Source organism: Stigmatopora nigra, unplaced genomic scaffold, assembly GCF_051989575.1.
Source record: "Stigmatopora nigra isolate UIUO_SnigA unplaced genomic scaffold, RoL_Snig_1.1 HiC_scaffold_25, whole genome shotgun sequence".
NCBI lineage: Eukaryota > Metazoa > Chordata > Actinopteri > Syngnathiformes > Syngnathidae > Stigmatopora > Stigmatopora nigra.
This window is the reverse complement of record NW_027551604.1, coordinates 3,972,713-3,985,136: the sequence shown is the minus strand read 5'-3', so window position 1 is coordinate 3,985,136 and position 12,424 is coordinate 3,972,713. Positions and strand designations below refer to the sequence as shown.

Sequence of the window (12,424 nt, the reverse complement as noted above, 5' to 3'; positions counted from 1 at the left end):
ACCACTAAGGATGGCCATTGAGTGCACAGTGTAATAAACACGGCTTTACCTGTTACTGAAGACTTTGCTGTAATTGTAAACTTGGATCTCCAGCATCTCGTTGCCATCTAATGTGCTTGCAATTGGCCACCGAAAGCTCTGAAGACACAGATTGTTAAAAGAAATGTTATTTTAAACTTCTTAAGTGAACTGTTAAACTTGATTTCAGACAGTTCAACAAAACATTATTTCTGCCGCCCCTCATTTTTTAAGATTTGACTTCTACAGCCATATTTACGTTCATAGGGTGTGTATTTTGTTACCTTTAAACTCAAAAATATTTAAAAAGGCCACCTGATGGTGCAGTGGTTCTTTCAGTCTGACTTTGGTATCTTTTGATCCAAGTCAGCTGGGATAGACTACATCAACCCTTGACTCTGACAAGGAAAAATGGAGTTGAATATGAATAAATGAATGAATTTTAACAGCACCCTTTAATTCATAATTCATTCACTCTACACTAGGTGGCATTAAACTATTATTGTAGCCACATCTACCCTGGGGCAGTTTGACAGAAGTGAGGCAGCCAATTTACACCAACAGCTCCATTGACCACCATCATGCTCAAGGACACAATAATACAAACAATAATGCACACAAACAGAAGGACACATTTCACCATCAACCACCATCACTCAATAAATATCCCACCTTTACCAAAATTAAACTTTCCTGGATTGATACCATAAAAACAAGAAGGTTAGGACTTTAAATCATTGGTAATATAATCCTTCAGTAGGTTTTCCCGTTGTGCTGCAAAGTGTTCTATTTCTGAGAACACCGTGAAGAAGGAGCGAAGGTTGAAAATGTGATTTAAAACTCATTAAAAGTCTCCTGCTGATATACGTCTCACGTTCAAGAAAACACTGCAGGCTTGCAGGCAGGCTATCAATTTGTCCTTTGTTCATCCCATTAACCAAATCATGGGGTTCCTCCAACTGTCAGTGCATTAGACCCCAAAAACGTACATGCACACAGTGATAATGTTCCATGCATCACAACACACGTGGCAAAAATTGAACACCGAATGCTTACAAACAGCAGTCAAACCTGATTTTCTCAGCTCAACAACTCAAGTCGATGGATGACAAACTTAATTTCCCCAGAGCAAAAAAAAACGTGTCATTGACCATAAACTCACTATAAAGACATTAACTCACTCACTTCTAAACACATACAGGGACCAAAATCCAATACATAAAAACAACATGTAAAATATTGGCAGTCTTTACCTCAATGGCAGGCGGTGATGGAGGTTAAATCTGTTTTAATTGGGCTGGCAGCTGTTACTCTCAATAGGAAAAGACTATTTAATGATTTTAATGCAATGTTGGCAAAAACAGTTGTTTTTTTTTAGGGGAACTCGCTCATTACCTTTTCAAGATTCACCTCCAGTGCCCGTACTGTATGACGGACAGTCTAATTGGCTCATTAAAAGTGACTCTTCATATACAAAAAGCCTTTAGTCCACTGCGTACTATCGCAGCGGGTAACTGCACAAAAATGAAGAGATGCTTTCTTTTACTTCTGCCATACAGAGCTGCAATTCTGTGATGACCGTGTAATCCTTTAATTTTTGTTGCCTTGGATACAGAGCATGAAAACTCCTCTATAATACGAATGGGCTTGCGTGACAACTCTTTGAACAGTAGGATTTTATACATAAAATAACCTTGCATTTTATCTGCATAGGTGAGGGATGACATCTTTTGAACGTGAAGACAATTCTCTGTTGGTGTCTTCTTAAAGGATAAAAGTTGCAAGACAAGACTTTGAGGTAAGGAGAAGAATATATACTCTGATGTAGAGGTAGTCCAAAAGACTTTATGTGGGAAAGTTAAAAGTTGTATAAAACAATACAAAGTAGAAGTCAGATTAGGAAGGTCGAGAAATTGCATTTTATTAGGCACTTTAATGAAGGCATTTTATTACACCATATTATTGGGAAAGAGCAGGAGATGTGATAATAATAATTTAAAAAAGCAACGTAACAGTGTTTTTCTGAAGATATTTTTTATGATGCATGAACTGTTCTAATGAGAAACTTCCTCATCAGATAAATAGCCTGTGAAGTCAGAATATTGGCTTTATTATAAGTAACTTCATTATGTGGTAGATGATCTTTTTCTTAATTCCATAACCCTCGATCCATATTGTCAGTTGTATTTGTAACAATCCCTCTAGACACTATTTATCAGGTAAATAACAAATAAAGTAGCAAATTGTAGCCAAACACCAGAAAAACGGGAACTATAATACCATTCACCAGAGGATGCTATTTTTGCTTCTCAGGACTGCAAATTGCTTGAGGTAAAAAAACAGAATCCCAAAAAATCAATACCTGCACTGCCTTTAGGGGACAACCAAATATTTTATTTAAAACTAAAATCTGCTGAAACGGAATTCCTCCCTTCACGAGAATAATGTTGTGCCCCCACACTCTTAAGTTTGCCGTCTTGTTTCAGCTGAGTGGGGCTTATTAAAGCAGAGCAAGTCCAAGCTAATGCATATGGATGCAAACTGTATTACTGACACAGCTTCGGCATAAAGTTTATTTTCCCAGTTTAATTTCCGACGCATTACTCAGTTCCTCTTTACTTGTTTTGGCTGCATTTATATTTGCAGTCTGCGTCTTTTATGACCCTGGACTGTTAGTGAAAATATTCTTCTGGAATCATCATTTATTGAGGACACTTTGAGAAGGAACAGAATTCCTTACACAGGAGACTAGGGTCTGTAAACTGATGTAGATTATAAATGATTGGTTATACAATGTACTTATTCTTTTTGCAACTACTATAAGGTTAGCTAGTATAATGAATATATAAATAATTTTGTATATTGATTATAGAGCCTCTTTTTTGAACCCGTATTGGTTATCCTTTTTTAAATTATACTTATTATGACAGTCTCTTAAGTCTGTCATAATAAAATAAATGACGCTCATGACAGATTACATTATATGTGATTCAGTAAATCATGTCAATGTATAAGCTTTTGGTTAGATTTTTTAGGTTTATTTAGTTAGATTTATTAGGTCCACCCAAGGACATTTTTCATTAAATTAATTTATGTTCGTAAGTATGACACTCTAATCAGAAGCATGCAAATAATGTTTAGCACATATTATTTATCAGAATTTATTTCAATACTAGTATTTAATTAATCACAATTTTTGAATTGTGTCCATATTGGAAAGTGCCTGTAGTGGTGTATGACAAATTCCAGTTGACACATACGATGTAAATCCAAAAATATACAAAACCCAAGTTTAGTTACATAATTCCCATCTTATTATTTAAAAGTTAAACTCTAGCAGCTGCCTGCTCATTCATGGCGAAATGACAATTATGCATCTTTCTTGCATAATATCTTGCTGTCTTTTGCTACCTTTGTTTTGGTCTTCCCCACCCCACGCACACATCATATTAAACACACATCACAACGCTGCATTGCAGCCAAGCACCCAAACTTCCCACTACTTGCAGGCATCAACGTTCCCTGCTCTACTTCTGTCTAACTAGTGAGGGCGAGGCACTAGTGTGCCATAGCTAAAAGCTAAATCTCAACCATTGGATGAATAATGAATGCACATTCCCCATCCAGGCAATCGGCATACTAGTTCAAAGGCATTTTTGCTAGACCATGCATAAAGCAACAAGACTCACTGCTCTATGCTAATGGTCCCTCAACACCAGGACCGGATTCAGCTTACTGAGCCATGCAAGTGTTGCTACAGATAAGGCCACATTTCAGTATTTCTGTGCAAAGAGACAGGCCAGGGGGGCAATTCATATATTCATACGGAGATGCTCTGGCACCAGCATAACCACACTCACATACACACTTGTATATATACACACACAAGGTCGCAGAGGCCATTTGAAGTTGTTCCCCTGGACATTCTATTGATGCTGAGTGATGCTAATGACCTCCCCGGCACACAGCAACAAATGAGGTTGTCAACACAAATCAGTGATAGGCACTTGGGTCATGCAAGGAAGACTGTCACGGCAGATATTTCTGACGTGTTTCTGCCATTTGTTATTTTTGTTTTTTTTACCCATTGGGCCATTATAGGAATGTATTGGGAACCATCAGGCTTTCGGGAATGACACTGCTTATGAGTTGCGGCTGACGAATACATTTTCTAGTTACTTTTTTTGTGATAAAACCCAGTTGTGAGCCATATTTTCACATCATGCTAGAAAAAAATCACCCACCAGGGGCAGACGATAGTCCTCAGGTGAAATCCTGCTCATTTCAGCGTTATTGATAATAATATTGTTCCTCTGATATTACAATTTCCACATCAATTATAGTTGAAAGGCTATATATGGCTTGGAAATGTTCATTTGTTTCATTTTCCTTATCACCTTGTTTGCAAGTCTTGCTCCAATCTAATAACGCCCCACGCACTTCTTCCCAAGATTCAATTGTGGTATAATCAGCGAAAATTGTCCCTTTGGTAAACCTCATTGAATTGCGTCATTAATTACAGTGCAAGAATCTATTTACCGGAATTTTATTATGCTTGGAGTTTATCCTGGAAACAAAATCACTTTGTATGTGAATGTATAAATCCAAGTTCCCCAGTTGTCTTAATCAAAAGTATTTAAAACATACCGACCTGATTGAAATGAGCCACATCCTCACAGTTGGCCGCCACACGGCTGTAGAATGGCAACCCTGTAAAAGTAAAGATGAATCAAGACATCAGGTTCACGATTGGAATAATTTCATAGCCCCCAAAGAGGGGTGGGGCGAATTATATGCTAATAACGAGCCATCTTTTTTTTAGTCTTATCTATCCTGTAGGACAAGCTCGTCATTCAGTTAAAACAAGTCACTCGTTTAAGTAGGTTGCTTTTTCTGTACTTCTAAAAAAAAAGTCAGTAGGACCATGCCTAAATTCCCAGATCAGATAAATCATTTAAAATCTTTTTGCACTATTAATATGACCTAAACTGTTTGTACTTTGAATGATTCAAATTATTTAGTAGTTTAGTTCTCGGGGTCACAAAACTACACATTTAAATCAGGGTTTGTAGACTTTTTTTTTAATATACTACACATCAATTAGAACTAATAGACATGAATTATAAGATGTCCAGTCTGGTATCCGATCCAATCATATGATTGTAAATTGGGTCATGTCATTTGATGGATATGATCTGTTATTATTTTATCATATAGTATTTGACTTACTATGGAATGGAGAAAATTAATGATATATTAATATTTAATAATAATTAATGATTAACTAGTTTATTTATCATATGACATTGTAGTGTCCAGTCAGTGTTTACATAAAGTTGTGAGCAGATAATTGGTCGCTGTCATGCGATTTAGTGGTGCTGGCTGCACCTGGTCGTTTTGTGTTGTTGATGAATGGCGGCGGGTGTGTGGGTACAATTGTCTTTGTACCGTGGTTTGCTTTGTGCAGGTGTTGCGTATTCGAGCGCAGAGAGACGAGCTTCTGTTTACACTGACATACATTTAATAATAAAGATATGAAGACATGATTTCTATAATGTCTGCATGCAACAGGTTTTGCACTTATTACCCAGTGAGGTAACCATTTATAATAATACATGTATATCAGATATGATTAAGGTATGCTAGTGTTGGGAAAATTGTACAAACATATATAATACATAATCTATTTTGAGTGTTCTTGCAATACTTTGAGTTTGTCTTTTGATTTGAAATTGCTTTGTAAGGCATTTTTTTAATGCAGATCACAAAAATCCATGTCTTGCAAATGCATTTTTTTTCTACATTTCATTTTTTTTAAATAAACAGTACTTGATGCTAGAGAGGATGTTACCCGTCCTCCTACATTATTCAAAACAGAAGCTCTGCTGCCTATCCTGTTTTTTCCTTTTTCTTTTAATTCCACTGAGGCGTGGGTTTGTGAGAGTAGATGGAATAAGGCTTATATAAGGTACTCTGTTTAGAACTAAACTAAAAACTTGCTTTCATAATGACTTTATTAGAATTTAAGCACGTTGGCCTCGCAGTTATGGTGTCCTGGGTTCAAATATAGGTCAGTCCAGTTTGCACTTTATCCAGGGTTTTCTCCAGGTACTCTGGTTTCCTCCCACGTTCCAAAAACAAGCTTGGTACATTTAGGTTGTGTAGCGGGCCGTAGTTTGGAGAACCCTGCTGTATTCAATGCTTTCCAAGTGCCAAATTATACTGTTTGAAGTCTTATCTTGAGCAGTTATGCAATTAACGACACTTTTTACAGTCGTTTCTGGCAGGCAACAAAGTGGCTGCTGAGCAAAAGCATGAACAATTGAAGAATTGAGATGGTGGGCTCATCAAAGTCTGCCTTAGAATCAATTAACCCAGCAAAGCCTGCTTCACCCAAAATGGGTCTCTTATCAAATAATCTGACGAGTCAAGACTTACCAATACACTGTTAACTCATTCCCTGTCAATGACTCAGATGTGCAAAGGGCTTAGCATCTGACATTCTTTTTGAAATAATATGACCATGATTAAGTATGGCTTATCTGAAATTGTCACATTTGATTTTCAGCTTGGACGTGGCTTCCTGCTCGAGGTTCTTCCCCTTCAAACCATGTGGTTAAAAAAGCACATGGGGAAAATCGACTGACAGCCTTCAGGGAAACGCTCAATTGCGGAGGCTGAGTCATGCATGCAAGTAGGTACTACTGTTCATTTTCTACCATAATTTATGTCCGTTCATCTATTTTTCACAAGAATGCATCTGAGAATTGAAAAAATACTGAAGTCGCTAGAGGGGAAACTTTCTAATTCTTGCAAATTAATTACGAATAATGATCAGGAAAAAATGAGAAAATCAATTTCAAGATGGCAATATTTCTTTCACATTCATGGGTCCATGATGAGGATTTTGTCAGGATCAGAATTGGGTGGTAGAACACAACAACAACATTATTTTTTTTTAACTGAAAAGCAACCGAACCGGAGAAAACTGCTCGCTTGATCAAGACCACTTTTAACTCGGCTGACATGCTGCATTTATTGTCGTGAACTGTGTGAGTTTGCTGCAGCCCAATTCACGCCAAAATAACCCCTTCATCCTTTTTGCACAAAAACACACATAAGCAGGAAAAAGGAAAGGGAAGGTGGCCTTGTCACATTCTAAACAATACTTATGCTGAGGCTAATCATCCAATCAGATACAGAGTCGCCTGTCTTTAACCACAAGACTAATTGCTTGTCGAAAGTTCTCTGACACACACGTTTTGTTGATGGCTGTTATTCCAGTGAGAAACACGGATGAAAGAAGAGGTTGCCTGTCAAAACAAACAGTAAAGGGCTTTTAACAGGAGACTGTTTTTACATGATAAGAATTAGTTGAGCTTGGGAGCATGGAAACCCTGACTGTTGAGAATGAGTCTCATAATATACACTTATTTGGCCATTCCAATAATACTTGATGCTTTTTGCACAATGTAAAATTTAAACATGATGTCTCTATTCTCTCCAATTTGGGAAATTGATTAGGAATGAAGTCCCACCTCAAAAACGTTCACTTTTTGTTTAACATTAGATAAGCACTGATAAAGCAGCTAAAGGAACATACCCCCATTTGAATGCATGGTTGTTATGATTCAAACATGCAAAATGACTATTTTCTCATATTTTATGATTGTCAATTTACTCCAATGGGATTTTGTTGCAAAATATAATCAACTGTCACTTTTGGAAAGCTCGTGGACAGCCAAAATCTCATTTTTAAATATTTTGTGGAATTAAGTCTTCAAGAAAAGCAGATAAATCAGGATTAGTGTGTTCCATTTGACACTTGCTCTTTTTTTGTAGTCAAAGATGACTACATTTTTGAGACAGCTAATAAAAAAATGACACCAAATATTAAAAAAAAAAAAAGTACAATCGTCAAGTGTCATATCTTTTCGCAATTTTATTAGAACGCCTGTCGGAAACTTCAATCAATACTTCCAGCAGAGCATTTATACCAGATTGTTACCGGGAGATAAATAAAAACACAAGAAAAAAAAAACAGCTCGCTCACAAACACAACCTAAATTAAAAATAAGAACTGCTCATAAAATTGAATTGTAGTAAACTTGGGGAAACCAAATCTCTGTATATTTTTTTACAATAAAAATAATAGGCAGAGATTATAACTACAACTCAACTCCATCAAGCTGTCCACATTTTGATTATTTATTGTTTTTTACTGCTGAGCTTTCAACTCCCTCAAAAACACACCCACAAAGTCCAATCACAACTTCCTGATTATTAATGTTTAATGAAAAAAAAAATAGAAATGCACATGAACCTGTCATTTGCATGCAGTTCCCTCTAAACATCGAATTTGATCTGCTACTAAATAGCTGTCAACTTGCACCAAAGTTAACGCCTACCTCGAAACGTGACTTTGGCGATGCGGTCACCTTTCCCCCGGAGGTTGGCGACCGACTTGAGGTGAACCGTGAGGGCCATCATGAGTCCAGCGGGGCTGGGGGAGTAAGATGTCACTCCTCCACACGATCAAACTTGAACCTGCTGCTTTTTGCTCTCCGCTATTGAGATGAAAGCGAGCCTCTCCTCCCGCGTAGATCCTCCACGATCCTAAATCCTTTTCCATGGGCGCTGCATTCAAATTCTATTATTCTTCTTCTTATTTTATTTCCCTTTGTCTTGCGATTTTATAGAGCCGCGCGGCAAAAGATGAGAGTTGACTGCACAGGCTGCAGCATGCGTCTCCTCACTGCTTGGGTGAGGGCAGGAGGGGCTTGGCGTATCTGGAGTGTGTGCGCTACTGTAAACCAGCAGTTCAATCCTTTGTGTCATTTTAGCACGACACCATTTGTTAATGCAATGAAGATACATTGCCAGATGTCCAAATCCAAAATAATAAGGTTCTTACACTTTTGGTTTGTTGACTATGCACTAAAATCAGTCACTTGATAAATGCATGGCGATATCAATGATGGCGTTGACCTATTGCATGTATTCTTACTTGCGCTCTCTTACATCAAATTACTGTGATTGATGGATTCATTTGTGTATACGCATTTCTCCAATTGTTATTAGGAAAGCATACAAAGCTGGTTGGCTTTTCAAAAGTTAGCACTTTATACATTTAGTCATTTATAGAACAAGTGGACATTTTTACATTGACCTTTAACCTTTTGCAAGAAACCCTGACTTTTCTTATAAACAATCAGTGTATTATGTTGAATTATTTTTTCTTATAATATGCGACAATGCTAAGAAGTAAATAAATGACATTTAAAAAGAATACGTATACAATCAGAAATAGACTGGTTAAGAAGCCAAATATAAACCTAATGTGTATTTTTCCCCATAGTATTTAATTTATTGTATGCCATTGTTGGCTATAGACGTCCAATTCATTTAAACTGGGAAGACTGTCTATAAAAGCTTCAGATTTCAGTGCCATTAACGGCAATACCTGTCCAATTTTGACTGGAAGGTGTGGTCCAAATACATTGGATGATAGATACATCGATAAAATAACCGAATAATGAAGTTGCCATGTTCAATAGTGTTAGTACAACTTTGTGCAACTATCTCTACTACATGGAGACACTCTTACATACTTGGCCTTAAAAATGAGTGCTTTTATATTTAATAAAAGAGCAGAGCTGCTCCAAAAAGAGAATGAAGAATTAAGTCCTCAGGACAGATGCTGACCAGTTACTTAGCAACCAATTTCCCGCTTTTTTTTTCTATCAAGGATAGTCCTGGTCATGCTGGAGTAAAATCAGGCAATTCTTGTCCACTGAACTCTTGGCTCTTCACGCTCTTGACATAAATTTAGCATCAAGTGTGTGCATTTAAGGGTTTAATTGTGTACTTTGGTATCCTGTTCTCCAGTTGTGCATGATATGTTACGAACTAGCGCCCTCAAGCATTCATAAAGACATGCGTCCTGCATATCATGGCATCAGTCCTGTTACTAAATTAATTAGAATCAATTAGTGTATCTGGAACAACATATTTCATTAGTTTGTTGGCTCATGCTGTAACATTTGATGAAATAGAACAGTTTTTATGTAATCAAGGCCGCTGGCATATGAACAAATGGCCATAAAACATAACTTTGTTGGCCTGAGGCAGGACTAAATTATGAAGCGCAATTAAGGTCTGTATATTAGTTAGTGAAAATTCATCAAATTAAAGGGGGGATTGGTTGGAGATACTTGAGGCTTGAGACAAGATGCTTGTATTGGATTATTCATTAGACTTGAGAGTTGATAGGTGCAGTGAAAGTATTAAATACTTTGATACAAGCAGTGAGAATGTTTGTGGCTGTTACAGAGGGGACTCAATATTAGGGACACTAGTGTAGTCATTACAACGATCAAATTTCTGCTTTTATGTACTGAGATTAGATGTAATGCTGACTGAATCACAGTGGTAACAAGATCATCACTATTGCTGTGTAAAGCCGCACTGCATCATACTGGAAGACTGACTCTTAATAAAATATGTGTTCATTATTTTATGAGCAGTTTCATTGTGCAGATAAACCATACCAACAGAGGGGAGTGTTGGGCTAGACTTAAAGTGAATACTCCAAATTGTAACATACTACAGTAAATGAGGCTTGGAGTGAGTGGTATTTGCAATGTATTGATTTAAAAAAAAATAGCTTTAGTAAAGATAAGTGAATTAATTTATGTCATAATTGCTGATTATCAGTTTCTGTCCATTTTTGTTTACTCCCTCTGGGTAAGTCATATAACCCACTTAAACTGCAAGGGGTAACAATCAATTTTATCACAAATCAGTTAATATTGTCAATGAAATTGAAGTATAATAATGAAATTCCCCAACCAAAAAAGTACAGCTAAGATCACCATCTAGTGGAAGAGAAAGTTTGCCTCAAAATAACGTTGTCTCAACTGATGAGTCCCGATTATGCATCCTTAAATTAGAGCATCGGGGTCCTAAAGGTGCTGCAAATGACTCTAAAGTGTCTATATTTTTTCCCCAGTGCGTGGAGAGACTAAGAGAGAGAAGAAGAAGGAAAAAAAGAGGAGGGGGGTCATTGAATCCCAGCCCCTCTGCGCCTGGCTGGTGCGCCTCTGTGCAAGTGTGCGCCATACGCACCATGGCTCTGTGCGCACGTAGCACGCTCTTGGCCTTCTTTGTCGCTTTCTGCACACCTGGACGCGGATGGGCAGGTACATAAGTTTTTATTTGAATGCATGTTATTTTGGCTGAAATGCATGAAAGTGTGCAGAATGTTTAAATGGGTAGTTATGGGATTGTTATTGCACTATGATACTGCCTGGGTTACCTAAGGGGAAAAAAATTGAAAGTGGAGCAGTAGTTAGATACGTTTGGTTGTTTTAATGTTTTTATTCAGTTTGTCCAAATCGTACTATTTCAAAACTCAAATGGGTTTGTTTGGAAGTCAGACATTTTCAGGATGATATTCCTAACAAAGTTTCAAATAGTCAGATGTAAGATTTGAGACCTTAACCCTTTATTTCCCATAACTAAAATTGTATCTATTTGTAAATTACATTCCTTCCTGTAGAATATTTCTCACTTTAATCTCTTGGAACGCAACTGGACACACTGCTTTGGTATCTCCAATCTTATGATTGATTGCAAAAATATCCTTCAAATGATCAGTCATGAGAAAAGAAATGTCAAAAGCAGCCGACTTGGAAAGATGACCAAGGAGCACTTTTCCAAGTTTACATTCCTCTTCACTCATTCACCACTTGGTGTTGAACTTCAACTCTCGTGCACCCCTCCCTTTTTTTCTTGGCCTGTTTAGCCACTTACTTAAAGTTCACTCTCTTGGGGGAGCTCTTTAATGTAATCGCAGGTCAGTTACAAGCATCCTCTAGGGCGTTTTTACAGTAGTTGTTAAGGGACTTGTGAATGTTGTTCATGTATTTTCTCTATTCACATCCCATTGACTTGTCAGTGTTAAATGTGTCAAAATTATTGAATGAAAACGGGCCGGCGGGTGTATCTGAACACCTTGGCAACGATAGAACAGAGGCACAGTGTATTTGGATAATGTCACCGCACCTCCTCTTGCAAAGTGGGAGAGTAAATGAGACGCAGAAGAATTGGGGGAGGCGATCATGTCCTTGCAAGCCAGTGGAATTTAATTTCCTTACCCCCCAATTCACATCTTGGAATTCTGCAGGAATCATTTAGCGTTGAGGACATTGAGAGGCTTCAATTGTGTTTTGATGGGGAAAGTGCTGCTGTCAGAAGGAGCAGACAGTGCTCAAAATGTCTTTCCTCTAGTGAGTCTGAAGACCGCCGACCACCTGTGAGTGGAATGGCGGCCCCAATTCCTGGTAGTGACATGTCTTATGTCATAGTGTCAAGCCAAGGCAGCGTTCTAGTCAATTGAACAAGT

General features: G+C 37.5%; 2 protein-coding genes across 3 annotated transcripts in view; one reads left to right on the top strand and one right to left on the bottom strand.

The window, feature by feature from the left end:
• Positions 1-8,780, bottom strand: part of otofa (otoferlin a) — a 31,770-nt gene extending 22,990 nt beyond the window's left edge. Inside the window, exons 1-3 of the mRNA XM_077711314.1 lie at positions 8,427-8,780; positions 4,670-4,728; positions 50-138 (exon numbers count right to left, since the gene is read on the bottom strand). Of these exons, the coding sequence (XP_077567440.1) occupies positions 50-138; positions 4,670-4,728; positions 8,427-8,508 (230 nt within the window). The 5' untranslated portion in view covers positions 8,509-8,780. The remainder of the gene's footprint in view (positions 1-49; positions 139-4,669; positions 4,729-8,426) is intronic.
• The window catches only part of fndc1 (fibronectin type III domain containing 1), a 36,529-nt gene that overhangs the window by 7,574 nt on the left and 16,531 nt on the right, over positions 1-12,424 (top strand). For both annotated transcript variants that reach the window (XM_077711318.1, XM_077711319.1), the window contains exons 4-6: positions 1,732-1,816; positions 6,587-6,712; positions 11,030-11,219. In XM_077711318.1, coding sequence (XP_077567444.1) covers positions 6,707-6,712; positions 11,030-11,219 — 196 coding nt within the window. In that variant the 5' untranslated portion in view covers positions 1,732-1,816; positions 6,587-6,706. The remainder of the gene's footprint in view (positions 1-1,731; positions 1,817-6,586; positions 6,713-11,029; positions 11,220-12,424) is intronic.